At 35.8% G+C, this 21,675-nt stretch overlaps 3 protein-coding genes across 6 annotated transcripts; all 3 read left to right on the top strand.

Moving 5' to 3' along the window:
* The first annotated feature begins 64 nt into the window (after window positions 1-64).
* LOC101249913 (protein WALLS ARE THIN 1) lies at window positions 65-7,965 on the top strand. Of its 4 annotated transcripts, XM_069297462.1 has the most exons (8): window positions 65-370; window positions 463-525; window positions 847-963; window positions 1,117-1,522; window positions 1,953-2,104; window positions 2,625-2,652; window position 3,750; window positions 7,526-7,965. In XM_069297462.1, exons 1-8 carry the CDS (start codon window positions 144-146, stop codon window positions 7,687-7,689), a joined length of 1,158 nt encoding a protein of 385 aa, XP_069153563.1. In that variant the 5' UTR covers window positions 65-143; the 3' UTR covers window positions 7,690-7,965. The 4 variants fall into 4 exon arrangements, with proteins under 4 accessions (XP_069153563.1, XP_069153561.1, XP_004238311.2 ...); XM_069297460.1 differs by lacking the exons at window positions 2,625-2,652; window position 3,750 and having other exon boundaries at window positions 1,953-2,139; XM_004238263.5 differs by lacking the exon at window positions 7,526-7,965 and having other exon boundaries at window positions 2,625-5,612.
* Window positions 7,966-11,590: 3,625 nt separating this feature from the next.
* Window positions 11,591-17,194, top strand: LOC101249636 (peroxisome biogenesis factor 10). Its single transcript, XM_004238262.5, has 11 exons — window positions 11,591-12,117; window positions 12,201-12,232; window positions 13,182-13,271; window positions 13,628-13,722; window positions 13,861-14,071; window positions 14,735-14,804; window positions 14,892-14,970; window positions 15,550-15,683; window positions 16,153-16,247; window positions 16,380-16,468; window positions 16,586-17,194. Exons 1-11 carry the CDS (start codon window positions 11,922-11,924, stop codon window positions 16,686-16,688), a joined length of 1,194 nt encoding a protein of 397 aa, XP_004238310.2. The 5' UTR covers window positions 11,591-11,921; the 3' UTR covers window positions 16,689-17,194.
* Window positions 17,195-17,811: 617 nt separating this feature from the next.
* Window positions 17,812-20,849, top strand: LOC101246629 (purple acid phosphatase 2-like). The gene is made up of 8 exons (XM_069297459.1): window positions 17,812-18,108; window positions 18,681-18,881; window positions 18,976-19,087; window positions 19,237-19,466; window positions 19,570-19,708; window positions 19,783-20,003; window positions 20,100-20,221; window positions 20,307-20,849. The coding sequence occupies exons 1-8, from the start codon at window positions 17,923-17,925 to the stop codon at window positions 20,506-20,508; spliced, it is 1,413 nt and encodes a 470-aa protein (XP_069153560.1). The 5' UTR covers window positions 17,812-17,922; the 3' UTR covers window positions 20,509-20,849.
* The last annotated feature ends 826 nt before the right edge of the window (window positions 20,850-21,675 follow it).

Here is a 21,675-nt window from a genome sequence, read left to right as displayed (position 1 = left end):
TGTAGGGTCAAAAAAAAAAGAAAACTCACTCTTCTTTTTAGCTATATTTATACCTCCCTAACTCTAAGAACCTAAAACATCCATCACAACTCATTTCTCTCTTTAAACTATAATCATCTCAAAAATTACTTCATTTTCTCCAAATGGCAGATACTAGTGGATCATCCACTACTAAGAGAATAATGGGTTTTGCTATGCCTGAAAAAATGCAACTTCACTTAGCCATGTTGGCTTTACAATTTGGTTATGCTGGTTTTCATGTTGTCTCTAGAGCTGCACTTAATATGGGAATAAGCAAGATTGTTTTCCCTGTTTATAGAAACATTCTTGCTTTGCTTCTACTTCTTCCATTTGCTTACTTTCTTGAGAAGTACGTAAAATTTCTGACTCCGTCACTGATTCATTTGAGATGGTCATGGATTGAAAAGTAATAACTTGTGTGTTTGTTTTTTTCTTGATCAGGAAAGACAGGCCACAACTTAATTGGAATTTTACCATTCAATTCTTCCTCCTAGCAGTTATTGGGTAGGATATACTATCATGGGGAAAAAAATACTCCCATCGTCCTAATTTATACGACACCTTTCAGATTTCGAGATTCAAACAAATATATACTTTCATATATCTTTTAAATATTTTGAATTATCAATTATTATGACTCATACTACTTTTTACGTAGTTTACAAATATATAAATTTCATTTCAAAATTTTTGAAAATTTCATGCGCAGATTCACAATCAAACTTAAACCGTTTGATTCTCGAAAAACGAAAAGTGTCACATAAATTAAGTCTAAAAAGAACAATAATTGCTATGAAATGAACTTTTTATTTTTTATTTTTGTAGAATTACTGCTAACCAAGGATTCTACTTGTTGGGGTTGGACAATACTTCCCCTACTTTTGCTTCTGCCATACAAAATTCTGTACCTGCCATAACATTTCTCATGGCAGTACTACTCAGGCAAGTTCTCTCTATTTATACACTATCGACGTAAAAAATAATATTTACACTATCAGATCATCCTTACAATAAATAAAATTGCTACTATGACTACATATTTTAATTATTTCATTATACTGTCAGTATATATAAATTATCGATTCATTATTTCAGGATTGAAACAGTGAGATTGAATAGAAAAGATGGTATATCAAAAGTGTGTGGAACATTATTATGTGTAGCTGGAGCATCAGTAATAACATTATACAAAGGCCCAACAATTTACAGCCCAAATCCACCACTACAAAAAAGTTCACCTATGTTACTTGCTTTAGGTGATGCTAATGGTAAAAATTGGACTTTAGGATGCATCTACTTGATCGGACATTGTTTATCATGGGCCGGGTGGCTCGTGTTGCAAGCCCCCGTGCTCAAGAAGTACCCGGCTAGGCTCTCGGTCACGTCGTGGCAGTGTTTCTTTGGAGTCATACAGTTCTTGATCATCGCGGCTTTCTGTGAAAGGGACCCTCAGGCTTGGCTAGTTCACTCTGGTGCTGAACTATTCAGTGTCTTCTATGCTGTGAGTATTTCTCATGTCAAAATATTCTTTTGTTAAAAATTAAAGTTCAAACAATGACTTACTTGGTTGAAAATAAAATAAAAAACAAGCTATTTGTGAGACATTAATGTATGTAAATCAACAACAGACCAAAATAACGATCATAAATTCCAATTGAAAAAAACATGTGACATGATAAGATAATTAGTCAAACAAATGGATTTTATTTTTATTTTTTGCAAAATATTTTCCCCTACACACTTTATTCTCTTGTAGTTATGCAATAAGACAAACAAAATAATAACTAGATGGACATATAGTTAGTTATAGATAGTGAAATGACAGCAATATTTTGTGTACTTCATTTATTTTTCCTTTTTATTAATTAATCAGTTTATATTATTATACGAAAATGATAAGTCGAATTAATTGTAACTTATAATTTATACAGGGAGTGGTGGCATCTGGTGTAGCATTTGCTGTACAGATATGGTGCATTGACAGAGGGGGTCCAGTTTTTGTTGCTGTTTATCAACCTGTTCAGACTCTTGTTGTTGCTCTTATGGCTTCCTTCGCGCTAGGCGAGGAGTTTTACTTGGGCGGGTATATTACTTGTCTCATTTTATGTTATACTGTCAGTGTATATAACTTAAATTCTTATATTTTTTTATGTTACGTCTAGTAATAGTCGGGAAAAGGTAAAAATAAATTAGTTTAGTTATATATATAAATTATTGAATTCTAAGGTAACACAACAAAAAAAATCTGACTCTATCACTATCGCGTGTAACTCCAGAGGGAATATGATAAAATAAAGAAGAAAGTTACATTTTCCCTCAATTATGCATTTTTTGAAAAGACCCCACAATGCACATTCCTTCACCTCATGCCATTACATGTAGTTAGGTTACATTGATCATGAATATATATATTATATATTATAATTTATATGTGTCAAACTTTTTTTTGTTCCTCAAGAATCACCCAAGAACTTTCAAACAAAATTTTGTAGGTCCATCATATTCTCTCTAAATTAATATTTCCATTGGCACCGCTATCAAATAATTGCATATATATATAATCGTGAGATGTCGATATAAATAAATTAAATTAAATTTTACAGGATAATCGGAGCGGTGTTGATCATATCTGTTGAATGCCTTGAATCGGACCCGCTACAAACAGAAAGGACGGGGGTCTCGCTGCCCGGTCAGCGAGTCGGGGGGTCCAGGGGGGCGACGCGCCCCCTGGCCTGGGGGTCCGGGGGGGCGGAGACGCCCCCGGGCCGACGGTATACAATGTTGTTGTATTGGGCCCTTAATTTTCTGTTGATTCTGTATGTTGGGCCCAAGCCTGTTAGGGCGTAGCTTAGCACTATATATAGACGCTATGGGAAACCCTATTCTGTAATTCTGTTTTTGCCTCTCCATAATAAAACTGCTCCCTCTCTTCCCGTGGACGTAGCCAATTTGTTGGTGAACCACGTAAATCTGTTGTCTTATTTTTCGCGTTTATATTTTCTCGTATTATCTCAAATTCCGCACAACAAATTGGTATCAGAGCCTCTCGGTTAATCGGTGTTCTTGGAGAATTCGAGATGTCTGCTTTGAACGTGAAAATCGACAAATTCACAGGGAGGAACAGTTTCAGTTTATGGCAGATCAAGATGCGGGCCTTGTTGAAACAGCAAGGCTTCTGGGCGCCGTTGTCGAAAGACAAGAACGCCGTCGTTACTCCTGAGATGGCGATTCTGGAGGAAAAGGCGCACTCGACGATCATGCTGTGTCTCGCGGATGACGTCATCACGGAGGTCTCGGATGAAGAGACTGCTGCTGGTCTGTGGTTGAAGCTGGAGAGTTTGTACATGACAAAATCTCTAACCAACAAGCTGCTTCTGAAACAACGTCTATTCGGTTTACGAATGGCTGAAGGTACACAACTCAGGGAACACTTAGAGCAATTGAATACTTTGTTATTAGAATTGCGTAATATCGATGTGAAGATCGAGGATGAAGATGCTGCCCTGATTCTGTTAGTATCTCTCCCAATGTCGTTTGAGAATTTTGTTCAATCGTTCATTGTTGGGAAAGATACTGTGTCACTGGAAGAAGTCAGATCAGCCCTTCATAGCAGGGAATTACGGCATAAGGCTAACGGCACAAGTACGGACATACAGCCTTCCGGTCTGTTCACCAGTAGCAGAAAGGGAAGGAAAAACGGCGGAAAGAAAAATAAGCCGATGTCGAAGGGTGCAAAGCCGGATGATGTTTGTAATTACTGCAAGGAGAAGGGACATTGGAAATTTGATTGTCCGAAGAAGAAGAAGCAATCGGAAAAACAATCAGTGTCTGCTGCTGTTGCTGAAGAAGACACCAATTCTGAAGAAGATATTGCCCTAGTTGCGGATGAGCACACTCATCATTCAGATGTGTGGGTTCTTGATTCTGGGGCATCCTATCACATCTGTCCTAGGAGAGAGTGGTTCACGACTTATGAGCAGGTAGACGGAGGCAGCATCTCGATGGCCAACAGTTCTGTCTGCAAGGTGGTTGGGACAGGCTCGATCAAGATAAGGACACATGACGGTAGCTTCTGCACATTGAACGAGGTCAGGCACGTTCCATTGATGACGAAAAATCTGATATCTCTCAGTCTTTTGGACAGCAAGGGATTCAGCTGGTCGGGAAAAGATGGAGTCTTGCGGGTCTGGAAGGGTTCAAATTTGATTCTGAAAGGTGTCATGCGTGGTACTTTGTATTTTCTACAAGGTTCCACGGTTACAGGTTCAGCCCATGTTGCATCGTCAGAATTTCACCAGAAGGATATGACTAAGTTATGGCACATAAGACTTGGTCATATGGGTGAAAGAGGGATGCAAATTCTGTCAAAGGAGGATTTACTTGCTGGTCATAAGGTTAAGAGCCTAGAGTTTTGTGAACATTGTGTTTTTGGAAAACTACATCGCAACAAGTTTCCAAAGGCCATTCATAGAACAAAAGGCACACTTGATTATATCCATTCTGATTGCTGGGGTCCATGCCGTGTTGAGTCTTTGGGAGGCTGCAGATTTTTTGTGTCCATTATTGATGACTACTCAAGGATGACTTGGGTGTACATGATGAAGCATAAAAGTGAAGCCTTCCAGAAGTTCAAGGAGTGGAAAATTTTGATGGAAAATCAAACAGGGAAGAAGATCAAGAGGTTGCGAACTGATAATGGGCTGGAATTCTGTTGGTCTGAATTTGATCAATTCTGTAAGGATGAAGGGATTGCTCGACATCGCACAGTCAGAAATACACCACAGCAGAACGGTGTAGCTGAGCGGATGAATCAAACACTTCTGGAGAGAGCAAGGTGCATGCTCTCTAATGCTGGGCTAGATAGAAGATTCTGGGCAGAAGCGGTTAGTACAGCTTGCTACTTGATTAACCGCGGACCACATACAGGTATACAGTGCAAGACACCTATGGAGATGTGGTCTGGAAAAGCTGCTGATTATTCAAATCTGAAAGCTTTTGGTTGTACGGCTTACTATCACGTCAGTGAAGGTAAGTTAGAACCAAGAGCTAAAAAGGGAGTATTTGTGGGCTACGGAGATGGAGTGAAAGGTTTCAGAATCTGGTCTCCAGCAGAAAAGAGGGTTATTATGAGCAGGAACGTTGTCTTTGATGAAAGTCCTCTGCTTAGAACCATTGTGAAGCCTACAACTACGTCAGAAACTGGGAGTCTTGACAAACAGGTGGAGTTTCAAGTCATTCAGAACGAGAGCGATTTAAAGGAACCTGAAGAGGAGGATCAAGAGCCACAGACTGAAACTGATATTCCAGAATCTATGCCATCAGATATCCATCAGAGTATAGCTCAAGATCGGCCAAGGAGGGTTGGAGTTCGGCCACCTACGAGGTATGGTTTTGAGGACATGGTGGGTTATGCACTGCAGGTTGCTGAAGAGGTAGATACATCTGAGCCGTCTACTTACAAAGAAGCCATTTTAAGTTCTGATTCTGAAAAATGGTTTGCCGCTATGGGAGATGAGATGGAGTCCCTACACAAGAATCAGACATGGGATCTGGTCATACAGCCTTCGGGGAGAAAGATTATTACTTGCAAATGGGTTTTCAAGAAGAAGGAAGGGATATCACCAGCAGAAGGAGTCAAGTATAAAGCCAGGGTTGTTGCCAGAGGTTTCAACCAAAGAGAGGGAGTGGACTATAATGAGATCTTCTCACCAGTGGTCAGACATACTTCCATCCGAGTGTTACTAGCGATAGTTGCACATCAGAATCTGGAGCTTGAACAACTTGATGTGAAGACAGCGTTTCTACATGGAGAGTTGGAGGAAGAGATATACATGACTCAGCCGGATGGTTTCCAAGTTCCAGGGAAGGAAAATCACGTCTGCAAGTTGAAGAAGTCCTTATATGGACTTAAGCAGTCTCCAAGGCAGTGGTATAAAAGGTTTGACAGCTATATGGTGAAGTTGGGCTATACTCGGAGCTCATATGATTGTTGTGTCTACTACAATAGGCTCAATGATGATTCATTCATCTATCTGGTGCTTTATGTAGATGATATGTTGATAGCTGCAAAGAAGAAGTATGACATTCAGAAGCTGAAGGGTTTACTTAGTGCTGAGTTTGAGATGAAGGATCTGGGAGCCGCTCGGAAGATTTTAGGGATGGAGATCATTAGAGACAGAGAGAGAAGGAAACTTTTCTTGTCACAGAGAAGCTACATTCAGAAGGTCTTGGCGAGGTTTGGCATGTCTTCATCTAAGCCCATTGATACCCCCAGTGCTGCCAATATCCATCTCACTGCCATGTTCGCTCCACAGTCAGAAGAAGAGAAGGAGTATATGTCACGAGTCCCTTATGCCAGTGCCGTAGGAAGTTTGATGTATGCTATGGTCTGTACAAGGCCAGATTTAGCACATGCAGTCAGTGTAGTGAGCAGATTCATGGGACAACCAGGGAGAGAACATTGGCAGGCTGTGAAGAGAATTTTCCGGTACCTTAGAGGTACATCTGACGTTGGTCTCATTTATGGAGGTGATACTCAGTGCTTGGTTACTGGCTATTCTGATTCAGACTATGCTGGAGATGTTGACACAAGAAGATCGATGACTGGCTATGTGTTTACCCTTGGAGGATCTGTCGTCAGTTGGAAGGCAACTTTGCAACCTACAGTGACTTTGTCTACTACGGAAGCGGAGTACATGGCCTTGACAGAGGCTGCAAAAGAAGGGATTTGGTTGAAAGGGCTGGTTAGTGATCTTGGTCTGCATCATGATCAGGCTACGGTGTATTGTGACAGTTTGAGCGCAATTTGTCTAGCCAAGGATCAAGTCCATCATGAGAGAACCAAGCATATTGACGTAAGGTATCATTTTCTAAGAAGTGAGAAGAGAATCAAGGTGAAGAAAGTAGGAACTGCTGATAATCCTGCTGATATGTTCACAAAGCCGGTTCCACAGAGCAAGTTTCAACACTGTTTGGACTTGCTCAACATCAGAAGCTGTTAATTGCCCTGCGGGGCAACTCTGAGGAAGAGGGGGAGGCTTGGCACTATCATAGTGCGTCTGAAGAATCTGTTCGGAGAATTCAAGTCAAGGTGGAGATTTGTTGAATGCCTTGAATCGGACCCGCTACAAACAGAAAGGACGGGGGTCTCGCTGCCCGGTCAGCGAGTCGGGGGGTCCAGGGGGGCGACGCGCCCCCTGGCCTGGGGGTCCGGGGGGGCGGAGACGCCCCCGGGCCGACGGTATACAATGTTGTTGTATTGGGCCCTTAATTTTCTGTTGATTCTGTATGTTGGGCCCAAGCCTGTTAGGGCGTAGCTTAGCACTATATATAGACGCTATGGGAAACCCTATTCTGTAATTCTGTTTTTGCCTCTCCATAATAAAACTGCTCCCTCTCTTCCCGTGGACGTAGCCAATTTGTTGGTGAACCACGTAAATCTGTTGTCTTATTTTTCGCGTTTATATTTTCTCGTATTATCTCAAATTCCGCACAACAATATCAGGATTGTACTTTGTTCTATGGGGCAAAAATGAAGAATCCAAATTTGCAAAGGCAGCAGCAGCTGCAATTCAATCACCAGTGGATAATTGTAACAACAGGCCAACAAGTCACATTAAGTCCTCTTTGGCACAGCCACTTCTTGCTTCTTCAACTGAAAATGCTTAAGGAAAAAAAGGGTTTGCTTATCCTTCATATTTTATTAAGAAGAACGAAGAAAAAGATTGGTGTGTACGCAATTTTTATTTTTGTTTTTGTTTTTGGTCTAGTGTAGGTTTTGTTCCCCTTTTTATTATATTTTTAGTAGCAATTTAAAGGGATGTGATGAAGTACTATTTTTGGATTGGGTCTAAGCATACAAATCCCAAGTTGGTTTTTTTGTATGTTTAATTAATTTTTATGTACTAATCTATGAATGAAAAAAGAAAAATTTGCTTTTTATCATTGCTATTAGTGGACCCTATTTTTTTTTTTTATTTTGCAAAATGATAATTACATATGTCTAAACAAGAAAGTCGATTTTTTTAATATAACATCATCACCAAATACTTTTTTGTTATGATGTGAGTGGCATGGAATATTTTGTAACGTACCAAAATGATCACTAGTAGATCTTTTTGTTACATCAATTGGTGGCACTATGAATTGGAATTAATTATGTAAAATCCATAGACTATATGACAAAAAAAACCTTGTGATTAAATGTTAGATTTTTTTTTATTTTTTTTTGGAAATCATCTTCTTGGAAATGAAGGATAGTACACAATTTAAGTATCTAATATATATATATTACCAAAATCTAATAAGTTTCATATGTATAGCATGTATTATGACGAAGAAGATTCGAATAGGATCAAATAATATATACAAACTTCTCGAGTTTTCTATGAGCCTCTTTCCATGGAGAAAACACATATAAAAGTTAAGTAGCTAGGAAAAAAAAGTTGTATAAATTAATTAGCAGATCCCAAGATGTTGACATGATTAAAGAGTGCAAAATTTAATCATACTTGATACAGTGGTAGTGCATTTTTCAAAAGTATATAGTAGAGTATTATTATATCAAATTGCATGCTTTTCCCTTTATTAATGATTTGAATGGCATCCAGTGACATTTTCCTGTGCTTTACATTAATCTAATTTGTTTTTTTAATTTCATTATTATGTCTCCCATTTACACTGGTATTAATTTACTTAAAGTCTCAGAACACACTTTTTGATCCCCCTCATATGAATACTTTAAGAATATAAAAAAGTATTACATGTAAAAATTCATAGACGGACTCAAGATTTAAACACGACAAAGATATTATTCTCTTCTGTATGTTAATTAAATTATAGAACAAATTATACATTGTAAAAAAATACAATTTAACTCGAACTCGCACACTCTTGCTCAAGGGCCTAAGGGAGGGGAAGATCAGAAAGTTTTTTTTTTTTTGAAATATATATATAATATTTTTCGAGATTAATGGATGCTCATGCACCTCCATGATAGGTTGAAAATGACTAACTAGTAAAGCAAAAGCATATCGCAAAAGTTTATTTAAACTCATATGCCTAATTTTAGTTAGTGGATATATACCCTACTTGATGATAAAGAACCATGCTAAGCATGATATATCACATTGTGCCTTTCATTTTACAAAGTTTGTGTTCTCATTTTTTATATATATATATTTTTAAAAAGACATTTTCCCACTACGGGAAATACTCTACCAGTGAAAAAGATTTTTGTATTGGAAAATTTGGTTAATGAAATATGATCTCACGATTTGTTATTTATTTTAATTAATTTAATGAAGTAAAAAGAGAGTGAAAAAGAAAGTAATGACCACTATTAAAGGAGGAAATAGTGAACAAAAGTGGCACTAGAAAATCAATTCAATATATTCGTGAATGTGAGTTCAATTCCACTAAAAAAATCAATTCAAAGATGAATTTAAAATTTAAAAATTTAATGCCACTATATATATAATACAAATTAAAATCAATAATGACGAACACTGATTGTGCATGATTATAATATATACTTAATTTGCTAGATTCGATATTCTGTCCATCCTTTATATACATAAATCCACCCTTTTACCTATATTTTTTTTCCCACAATTTTCTCTTATATCGATCAATATTAAAAAGTTATTTTCAAAAAACAAAAGTAAGAAATAGATGAAAAAGGCATACTATATGTTATAGTACAATGACTATTGCCTTCTTGCTCTTTGTCTAGTTTGTGTGAATAGTGAGAACAAATTAAACTAAAAGGAGCAAAAATATAACGTATATGTCTAATCAAGTAAGATGTTTTTTTTTTACCTATATATCATTCCGCTCGACTCTAAACTACTGAAAAATAGAATGTTCATATAATAGTTTGATAAATACATATATTATAGGGCAACTTTCACATATAGCAAACAAAAAATTCATATTTGTATACTATAGCAAAGTTTGCATAATTGCACTCCATAGCAAACATAAAACTGTATAATTCGCTATACATATACAATTGTATAATTCGCTGGCCTAAATTGTATAATTTGCTGGCCTATTTCGCTACAATTGTATAATTTGCTTTGCATACAGTTGAATCGAATTAAAATGTATGTATATTGCATAATTATAAGTGTATAGCAAGAAGATATATGTTTTTCTCGCTTTATACAAAAACAGAAACACAATATATACACTTCTATTGTGTAAAGCTAGAGAAAATTGTATTTCACTGCAATTGTATAATTCGTTGGCCTTTTTCTCTGCAATATTTGAAGTAAAATGTTTGTAAATTGTATAATTAAGTGTATAACACGAAGATATACATTTTTGCATGTGTATATACAATTTTCTCTCGCTTTATACAAAACAAAAACAGAATTATACACTTCTGTATAAAGCGAGAGAGGCGAGCGAGAATGGAGAGTGGCAAGCAAGATTTTTGGGAGAGAGACGCTAGCAAATTTTAGCTAATGTTTGCTATGGAGCACAATTAAATCAAACCCTAGCTATTCCATTTATTTTAGGTTATTAGTTTGCTATTATATACAATTTTCCCTATATTATACGTTTATCAACTATGTTATTTTTAAAATTTTTTTTTTAAAGATTGGGGCTGAAAGCCCAATTTACAATAAAAGACCAAGCAAAGCTGTACAGAAACCAGCCTGCTCAAAAACTTCAATCCAAACAAAATAAATATAACAAAACCAAAACCAAAATGAAAGCTACTAAGGACCCGAAATGCCTTGTTTGTTCACCAACTAAGCATTTTGTCCTCAATGGATTGAATCTATTCCTCAATAGAGATTGATACCACCATCCAAGCTCCAAATTTTGGATGACAACGACAATTATTAACCGCTAACAGATGAAATCTTTGCTAATAACTCTGCAACTTTTAAACAAAGACAAAGATAAGCACCCTTTTTTTCAATCCTATGTCCTGATGTGGTATCCCCGAACATCCCAAAGCTGCAAATACACACATCAATTGAACTTGCTTTAGACAATAGGAAATGAATGAAAAATGTTATACGTTCAACTCGTAACAGTTATTTCTGTGATACTAATAACCTGTAAAAATGTTGTTACTAGTTAGTAATGCTTCTTCTAGTCTGTGGTTGTGCCTGTTTTGTCCATATTTGGCATTGCTTTGCCTTCATTTTGGATGTCATGATATTGATTGAATTGGAAATCACCTCCGTGAGAAATCAAATTCGCAAAATAATCACAAGATATCAAAAATTTTAGGCAAAGGTGAAGGTCATTTTTGAAGTCAAGTCATATCTATAATTTCTATCTATATAATATTTAACGGTAAATTCTAAACGATATGTATAAGCAAAAGCAATTATAATTTGATCATACAAGATACCACTATACAACTAGCTATAGTTAATCATTCTCAAAAACCAATTGAATTGAATGACTTTTGACAAACTATTTCAAATTAATTATAGCTTCATTTTCACCTCATTTATTCAATTTTCAAAATTCCTTCACCAATCAAAATGTTTTGATAGTTCAGCTCTAGACATGTATAAACACACTCAAAATAAAACTTAATCTCAACAATTTTTTTAAAAACAAAGTTGCATTTTAATCTATCATAGAAAAAATTAATTCAAAAAAAGACCAGCTACTATGATTTTTAATTATATAATTACAACAAGTTCATATTAATTTCTTATATTTTACTTGGGGGTATTTTGGTCCTTCCAATGCTATTATCTCTTTCCTCTTTTGTCTCTGTGTAAACTCGGTGTCTTTGGTTCTTCGTTAATCTTGCCTCTTACTCAAACTCAATTTAGGGATTTTTTGGTTCTTTCGAGGTTTTGTAATTTTTGAGGCACAATACTACTTAGGGTTGAGCCTCGATTTGTATGTCTGTATTGTGAACCATGGGATCGGGAGAACCTTCTAGAACTTCAACCAATGCCGGAAACAGTGACGGCGGTGGCGCATCAACTTCCGGCAGCAGCGTCAAGAGATTTCCGCTCGCAGCGCAGCCGGAGATTATGAGAGCCGCCGAGAAAGATGACCAGTATGCCTCCTTCGTCTATGAAGCTTGCCGTGATGCTTTTCGTCACCTCTTCGGTCTCTCTTACTACCCTATCTGTGGTTACCTTCACTACTTTACTATGTATATCTTTCTAAAACTTAAATTAGTTGTTTTTCAGGTACAAGAGTAGCTGTAACTTACCAGAATGAGGTAATTCTTTTTATTAAGCTTACTTGCGTCTGTATGAGTTGTTAACTAATGAATGTATTGGAACTTTTATTTGAGTTTTATTGCTTAAGAGTTGGAAAAACCAAGTTCTGTTCGTTTTCAGTTTTTGTTATTGTTTATAGTGGATAAAGGACCTTGTATGTACATTCAGAGTTGTTTGTTGTGATTGATTACTCTGTTTAGTAGAATAATGAACTTCATGGAAAAATAGATTTGCCAAGTGATATATTACTTATCAAAATGAACTTTACTCCAATTGAGGTATTGAAAATTCTGAATCCTTGGAAAACTGTAATGGGGAGTTTTTCAGCAAGAATCACCCTCACCTTTTACTGTGAGCTTTCGTAGAATGTATTTTCTTCTGATCCTCTTTTGGCTGGGGTAAGACCTGGTGGTTAGAGTTTGAAGTACTGTATGGGTTAGGATATCAAAGAAACAATGAAAACTACAAGTGACATCTGAAAATGACTGCAGGTATTAGTCAGATGAAAACTTTGTGTGCTCCTTTTATTTGGGGAGGAGTTTCAATTTAAATTTGTGAAAATGATTAGAATGACCTGGCATCACGAGAACAGTGTGATATTATAGCTCAAGAGCAACTTGCTTATCTTGACGACTTAATCATGAAGATGACCGACAATGTTATCAATTAGGTGGTTTTTCGTAATTCTACTCTTTGCTGTAGAATTGGATGGGTAAGAAGAATCATGTTTTTCTCTTCTAACCATGCCTAACACCAAAACTAATTGTATTAGTTCTCTCCTCTTTTACCCTTTCCTTTTCTTTTGTGGAGCCAAACAACATGAGATAGTCTGTGGGTCTTACTTGTGAAGCCTAACGGTTCTAATTTTATAAGTTGTTAACCTAGAATCTATACTGCTAGGATAGTCATTACTTCCTAATACTAAAGTTGGTGCATTTTTCATTTCAGGCAAAACTCTTAGGGCAGATGCTCTATTATATGCTGACAACAGGTGCAGGGAAGCAAACATTAGGAGAAGAATACTGTGATATCACTCAGGTTGAATGAATATATGTTTTGCTGTTTCTACATCGTGTATAAGTGTCTTGAGCCGTTTGGCTTTTCTCCTGTTGTGGATTTTGTCTTTACTCATGTTCGCTACTCTCTCCCCTTAAGTTTATTTTGCTGAATTTAACCCAAACACAAACTAGAAATTTTATGAAGTGCTAGACTAGAACATTCTTTCTTTCTGATAAGTAACAAGTCTTTGTCGAAAATATTTTTATACAAAGAATGCAAAAACAGGTCTACATTTCTAACTTATATGATTTTTTCCATTTGATTTACTGCAACAGCAAATTTGTTGCTCTTCTGTGCAAAAGTATCTATGATCGTATCACAATTTGGTATTACAGGTTGCAGGACCATATGGACTTTCGCCAACACCTGCAAGACGTGCTCTTTTTATTTTCTATCAGTCAGCTGTTCCATATATTGCAGAAAGAGTCAGGTTCATCTACATTTCTCAGAGACTTCATATAAAGATAACCATACCTCTTACTTTACCTTGTAACAATTATTTATTATTGTATGGTTATGCAGACCACCTATGTTAATTGCCTTTTATTTACGATTTATTGTTTTTCAGTTCTAGAGCAGCTTCCCATGGCATCACCCTAGCTGATTCAATGGTGGATTATGCATTTAGGGATGATCCTACTTCAAGCAACGAAGCTGAGGCGTCACCCACTTTTGAGATGCACTCATCTTCAACATCCACTCCATCAATTTCAGCTTTTTCAAGATTGAAAGCCAAGATAAGGGATTTCTGGTTGTATACAGTTCGAAGGTGGCCTTCGGTACACCCCTTTCTTCATAAGCTTTTGTTATCTCAGATTGCCAAAGCCTGGGCATTAATTATGTCTTTCTCTCTCACTTGTTTATATAACTCTTTGTCATAGATGTTATCCACAAAACTCTATGGATAAAGTTGCTTCAGTTAAATCTTAAGCTGGATTTCTTCTGAGTTGGAAATCTGTTTTTTTTGGAAAAAATTATACTGCAATTTTGACATTCTCTGGAACCTTATGAAGCATCTACAACTCCCTGGATTTCTTGCAACACTTTTTAGACTTTTGGCTGGTGTTAACTCTCTGGATCTTGTGCACTCACCAATTGTTAAGTCTAGAGGTCCTCGTGGAGCATTACTGCAAGCTAATATTTTGTGATATTCCATATACCTAGGACAAAGGTTTAGAATTACTTCCACCCTAATAGAATGTCTTGTGGCACGACAAAACCCTATTTGCTGATGGCTAACCTTTGGAGCTGCCAGAACTGCTGACTGTCATGTTCAACTCCTTTATTTAGTTGTAGCTTGCCAAAGTGGCTAAGACATAGTTGACATGTAGAGATAATTGAGAAGTACCTTGAAAGCTATGTAGCGCACATTTGGTGAACTCTCCGTCATCTTTCACTTCCAATTTTTGTAAAACAACATACATTCTTGCTGATTCTTGCAGATGCTTCCCCTTGCTCGTGAAATCTTGCAATTGGTTATCCGGGCCAATCTCATGTTCTTCTATTTTGAAGGTGACTTTATTTGCCACTCAATAAACCAATTAAGTGCTGCTAGTTTCTGAAACACATGCTAAAGTCAGTAAATTCTCTCTGTGTCAGGACTTTATTATCATATATCAAAACGTGCTGCAGGCATACACTATGTGTTCATTGGAAAACCTATGAACCAGCGACCTAGGTAAATTGCTTCAAGCTTCTGTTGCATAAATAGTTGTATGGTCTGTTAACTCTTTGCATCAGATATCTTCTTTTGAAAAATTACTTCTTGTCCCTCTAACAAAATTTGGTAGATTGCTGGCTATAAAATCTTTTGTGTGTTTGTTTCCTTGTGAAGGAAAAAGTTGCACAAAAATGGTCTTTTCATTTGACAAAAATGACATTCCTCATTGACCTTGGGACTATATTTTTGTATCAGTGCTTATTAGTTTTCTGCCAACCGCTTCTGGTTTTTATTTTTTTTTTTAAATGCTTTTTCCCTGGTATTTTAAAGGAAATATTGGGAGTAGTGGTCTTCAAAAGGAAAGACTCTTTAGCTTTGCCAAAAATATTGGGCATTGGACGTGTCTTCGACTCTATATATGTGCCTTGGGATGTGGGCAGTCAGATATTTCACTTTAATGTACTGTTTAAAACGTTTTCTGTATCAAACTTCACAGTAGTGGATCACTCATTTCTGAAATAGTGATTTTTTGCTCCTTGTCTTCTGAAAGATCCCAGTTGGACATTATTGGCAGCTCAAAGTGTTCTTTTCGTGCAGATATCAAATACTAGGGGTCTTCCTTCTAATTCAATTATGTATTCTTGCTGCTGAAGGTCTGAGACGTAGTAGTTTATCATCGGTTTCAACTTCTGCTCAACAAGCACCGTTTGGAACCTATCAAACTTCTGCAGGTAAAACTTTTTTGCATATACTTATGCTCAGGACTTTCTCTGAGTATCATGCACTAAATGTTTATTATGCTTGTCACCCCAAAATACAAAATGTCTTATTGTTTGAAGAAAAAGAATAGTTGTACCCATTATAGACTTCCATCATATGCTCCAAGGGTGTGAGTGTGTGACTGAGGCTTTGACACCAATAGAGAAGAGGAGTTTAATTTCAAAATGCAGTTTTCTGTGATTTGGAAGATGAGATCATGGCAGAACTAGTAATTATGCTTCGGGAAGTCACAAAATTTGGTTTTCGTCTCCAAGGTTACTTTTTGTTTCTTTGCAGTCATGCACCTTTATCGGTCTGTAACTATACACTAGTAGATTGACATTTTGGTTTCTCTGTGTTAGTTTTTCCTTTCTTCTGGTCTTATCGTGGGTCAATTCTTTTCACTTTTTGGCTGTAATCTTTTCTTCTTTGTATCTCTAGGCCGAGGTTTACCTGTTTTAAATGAGGAAGGCAATCTAATAACTGCAGAAACTGAGAAGTATGGATTGGTTGCTGAATCCACATCAACCTCAGAGGTATATTTCGTTTTACATTCAAGAATTAAGTGTTCTAGGTAACTCATTTAGGTGATTTGCCTTAGAGAGAAGTGATAAACTTCCTTTGCTTAAATATAATTATTTGAACAAATTACTCTTATGCTGTTTCAGTCTCAAGGAAACAGTCCAAGCAAATGCACGCTTTGCCTAAGCAGCCGCCAACATCCAACAGCCACACCTTGTGGTCATGTATTTTGCTGGTATTTGACTCCTGACTGTTTCTCTTTATAGAAAACCTAAAAAAGAGAGGTAAATGTGAAAGAAGAGGGAGAAGACATAATGCTCTTACCTTTTTGTTTGATTTGCACTATTTGCAGGAACTGCATAATGGAATGGTGCAATGAAAAGCCTGAATGTCCCCTTTGTCGTTCTCCCGTAACACATTCAAGCTTGGTTTGTCTGTATCATTCAGATTTTTAGTCACGGCTAGGGTGAAATATTGCAAAAAGATATCTGCAAAATAAATCACGAAGCACAACAGGTCTGTTGTGTCAAGAAAAGATTCAATAGTCTACTTGATGACGAAAAATACGAGATCCTGTTTTCTTTTTCTGTTGCTCACACATACAGCTCTGGAAGTGCTGTTGAGGTAAACTGGTGGTTGTGAGCCATGTAAGTAAGGAGAGTTTTGCAACTAATTTACCACGAGTCGATGAGAAACTTTGGCGGATCATTTTATCGAAAGCAAGCACGCAACAACTTTACTTGCTTTACACACTGAACAACAATCCTTAGATTTTCCTTCACAGGAATGGATCAATTACTGTTAGGTATGATCGGTACATGTGATGTAATACAAGATTTTGCTTGGTATATTTTTTCCAGCATTCGTCGACCGGGTATGAGAAATAAGAATTGAAATGAAATGTAACATGAACTGCAAGATTTTTTAAAAAATATATGAGAACATTTGCGAAGTATTTTAACTCTGGAGTTTCAACATATAAACCAAAATATAAAGATGAAATTTTTGCACATTTTTTTGTTTATAAACTAATTGTTCAGTCTAATTGGAATTTCAACACATAAACATGGTTTGGATTATAATTGGTTCGAAAGTGAATACCAAGCCCATTGAGATGATTGGGTTAAATTCATTTTAGTATTTTACCGCAAAAGGATACATCTTGAATTCAGATAATAGTTTTTTTCTTGGTTGATAAAATAAAACTTATCATGAAAAAAGAAAATCACTTTTTATAACTAGAATATTAAAGAAAAAAAATCCAAATAAATGAAATTGTTTGACACACCCAAATAACTATCTTTAGTCAGAATTAAAATTTGTAAAATACTAACGTTATCTGGTATCTAATTTGATGTATTGAGATTATTTATCGAATTATTTGTACTGATGATAGAATGATGAAATAAAACATTATTCCAGAGGAATAATGAATATTCTTTCCACGTTCTTACATCATACAGATATATACATACATCAATCACTATGTAAAACAAATTAGTTTTGACACTTTTGCCTATACGTGGAGCCCCTTTCAATTAAACCCATAAATATAACAAATTAAACCGAACAATTTTTATTTTTGCTCTTTCTACTAATGCTTCCTTAATGTGTGACAAATAAAATCTTTGTTTGACCCCAAAAAAAAACATTTTTTTTTTGGTTTTTGAATATATTCAAATCAAAGAAATGGTTATTGAAGGGGTTTATTCTGTATTTGTGTGTTTACTTGTAGGCTTAGTTTTGAGTACCAAAATTGAGTTGTGTTATGGTGGAATTAGCAGCGATTATGTAAGAAATTATAATTCTAATGGGGATATGTTGTTGAACAGTGATGTATTTCAAGTGCCAACTGGTTACAATGCTCCCCAGCAGGTTTTTCTGATTTTTAATTTTATTAATTTTTGAGTTTTGATTACATTTTTTTGAGTTTAATTTCCTTGAGAATTATAATCCAGGGTTTAAGTTGATTGATTGATTTTGAATGTAATTGATTGATTCATTAGTTCTTATTTATACATTTCTGTCTTTTTAAGTATTACCTTGAACTTGTTGCAAATTATGAGTTTCACCCCCTTAGCTACATCCTGCTCTATCACGTGACGTAACAAATGGTCTCAGGAACATTACGCTGTTAATAAAAAACTGAGAGGAGCATTCATAACTCCCCTAAACTTGATGAGAACTTAGGGGTGTATTTCTCTCATTTGCTAATATTGTGGCATTTGGGAGCAGAATTTCATATAGATGTCTATATTAGTTGATTCTAGTTCAGCTCAGCTTTGTTGTGTTTAGCATCCACATGCTTTTGAGTGTTGATAATGCCATTGTTTCTCGAGTGTCGTGATGAGACGAAACATATTAGTATGTAATACTTGATGTTGCTTGTCTATGGTGCCACCTTGTGTATTTTGGGTTAGCTCATTCAATCAAATGAATGTTGAAAGGTTTACATAACACAAGGCGATCATGAAGGAAACGGTGTGATTGTTTCTTGGACTACAATTGATGAACCTGGCTCAAATGCAGTCCTATATCGGGCTGAAAATAGTAATGTTAAGAGCTTTGCCGAGGGCTTTGTTGTTAGCTACAAGTATCACAATTACACGTCTGGATATATTCATCACTGTACCATCAAGGATCTAGAGGTACGTACAATGTAATTCCATTTGGGCACGTAATGTTTGAATTGAAGAATTTGAAATGCTTAAGAAAACGATATGTTTGATGATCTTATTGCAGTTTGATACAAAGTACTACTATGAAGTGGGGTTAGGAAATACAACTAGAGAGTTTTGGTTTGTAACTCCTCCGAAATCTGGACCTGATGTTCCTTATACATTTGGTCTAATTGGTAATGTCTAAAGTACTGCTCACTTTATTTTTTCCAGTCTTAAGGTCCCTCGAGACGATGATGTTTATATATCCTTCTTTAAGAGGATGTAGCTTGAACTAATTACATTAGTCATAGACTTTTTTCGACTCGTTCTGTTTATTTAACAGGGGATCTTGGCCAGACATATGACTCAAATAGCACACTGACTCATTACGAGTTGAGCCCTCTAAAAGGCCAGACATTACTCTTCGTTGGAGACCTCTCTTATGCTGATAATTATCCGTTTCATAACAATATACGATGGGATACATGGGGGAGATTTATCGAGAGAAGTGCAGCATATCAACCTTGGATTTGGACTGCCGGAAATCATGAACTTGATTTTGTTCCTGAAATTGTAAGCATCCTATTCATAATTATTCTGGAAGATGACGGTTTCTAACAATGATAGTAACTTGATAGTATTACTCCTATTCAGCATAGTCATTTTTTTTTTGCAGGGTGAATCTAAGCCTTTCGTACCTTACAAGCATCGATTTTCTACGCCTTACAGAGAATCACAAAGTACTTCTCCGCTTTGGTACTCTATAAAAAGAGCTTCAGCCTATATTATCGTCATGTCTTCTTACTCAGCTTTTGGTAAGAAGTTAGCATTTGTTTGATAAGTTGTAAGTAAGTTTCGTCGTGCTATAATTGTTTCTCTTTATGTCTAGGTAAATATACTCCTCAATGGAAATGGTTAACGAACGAGTTACCTAAAGTTAACAGGAGTGAGACACCATGGCTCATTGTACTCATGCATTGTCCAATGTACAATAGTTATGTACATCACTATATGGAAGGGGAAACAATGCGAGTTATATATGAACCATGGTTCGTTAAGTATAAGGTGGACGTTGTCTTTGCTGGTCATGTTCATGCCTATGAACGATCAGTAAGTCTCATGCTTACCATACATGTAAATTACAGTCTAAAACTTAAATTTTTGTTTTCATCTAATTTATGTATGTTGTTATCTGCATCTAATTAGGAACGTGTATCAAACGTTGCTTACAATATCATAAATCGAAAGTGCAGTCCAGTTAAGGATGAGTCTGCCCCGGTATATATTACTATTGGAGATGGAGGAAATCAAGAGGGATTAGCTACAGAGTATATATACTTCAATTTGATCAATCGTCTTACTTTCCTTTTTAGTCAGTTTCAAAAAAAAAATGTCTCGATTCATTTGTTGCAGGATGACACAACCACAACCAAGGTATTCTGCCTATCGAGAAGCAAGCTTTGGGCACGGGATACTGGATATCAAGAACAGAACTCATGCTTATTTTGTCTGGCATCGTAACCATGATGGATTCGCTACTGAAGCAGACTCTTTATGGCTTCTTAACAGATACTGGAAACTGGAACAATCCTCTGAAGCTTATTTCATGAAATGAGATAGGTCCCTTTATCGCGTTACTGAAAATTGTACCACTACAAGAAAACTGTGAATTACAAGGAGATTTTTGCGGGAATTAGTATGAAAATCTGTAGAAAACTTATTTCCCTGCAAATTTTCGTACTAATTGCCAATAAAAATTTTCATATAATTCACACTTTTCTTGTAGTGCGTATTGTTAGCAGTACTTATAGATCTTAATTTACTCTTGGGAAGTATGCAAAAAATGAAGCTCTCTCAGCTTGTTATTTACACTATATATGACACTCATCATATGTGTAAATCTGGACTGAAAATATTGTACTCTATTTATTTTATTTTTTATTTAAACGACCCAACTAAGCCTACTTCATAAACTAAAATAAGATCAGTGCAAAATAAGGACTCAGCCCAAAGTGTTAAAAGGAAAAAAAAAACAATATTAAAAGTTTAATTAGCAAGTTTAATCATCTTTGTGTGAGTATGCAACGTAATATTTCCCATAAAAATGAGGTGTCAAAAAAGATTGTTACCTAAATTGAGTCGTCACACAAAAATGAGTGTATAATATTTATAGAGGTAATATTATGATACATAAATTAAGTCGTCACACAAAAATAAGACGTAAAATCCATTTATAATACTATCTCAGTTTTAACGTATGCTTCACCTAAAACTACATCTCCATATTGTTATGGAATAGTAGCTTTTCTTCAATTATTGTTATTGTCACACTAATCTATTTCTAAGAATATTTATATTCATAGAAAATGATTTTAATCATGTGTTAGCTAACAATAATGTTATTACTAATGAAAATTAAAATGTATATCAGTTACAACTTAGAATGTAGATGACATTATCATATTATTCTACATTAGTAATTCTTTTGGGAGATATGAAAAGCAAGATGTTCAGTTATTTATGAAAATAACACATATTATGCAAAATAATTCAATATTTATTAATAAGATTATTTCTCATTTGAAATGAATCGTCTCCAATGCAAAGAGTAAAATAATAAAGAGGCATGGCTTTGATATGTGTAATACTAGTGGTTATTTTTATTGTGCATATTCTTTATGAGCTGCTAAATATAGGACATTTTCACTTGTTAGGAGGAGGTAGAGATGAAGTGTCTAAAGAGAACAAAAAAATACGTTAAAACTGGACAGTCAGTACATTT

The sequence above is a fragment of the Solanum lycopersicum genome, chromosome 4 (assembly GCF_036512215.1).
Source record: "Solanum lycopersicum chromosome 4, SLM_r2.1".
In the NCBI taxonomy this organism is placed as follows: Eukaryota; Viridiplantae; Streptophyta; class Magnoliopsida; order Solanales; family Solanaceae; genus Solanum; species Solanum lycopersicum.
Note: the sequence above shows the minus strand (reverse complement) of the source record. Positions and strands in the feature narration are given on the sequence as shown.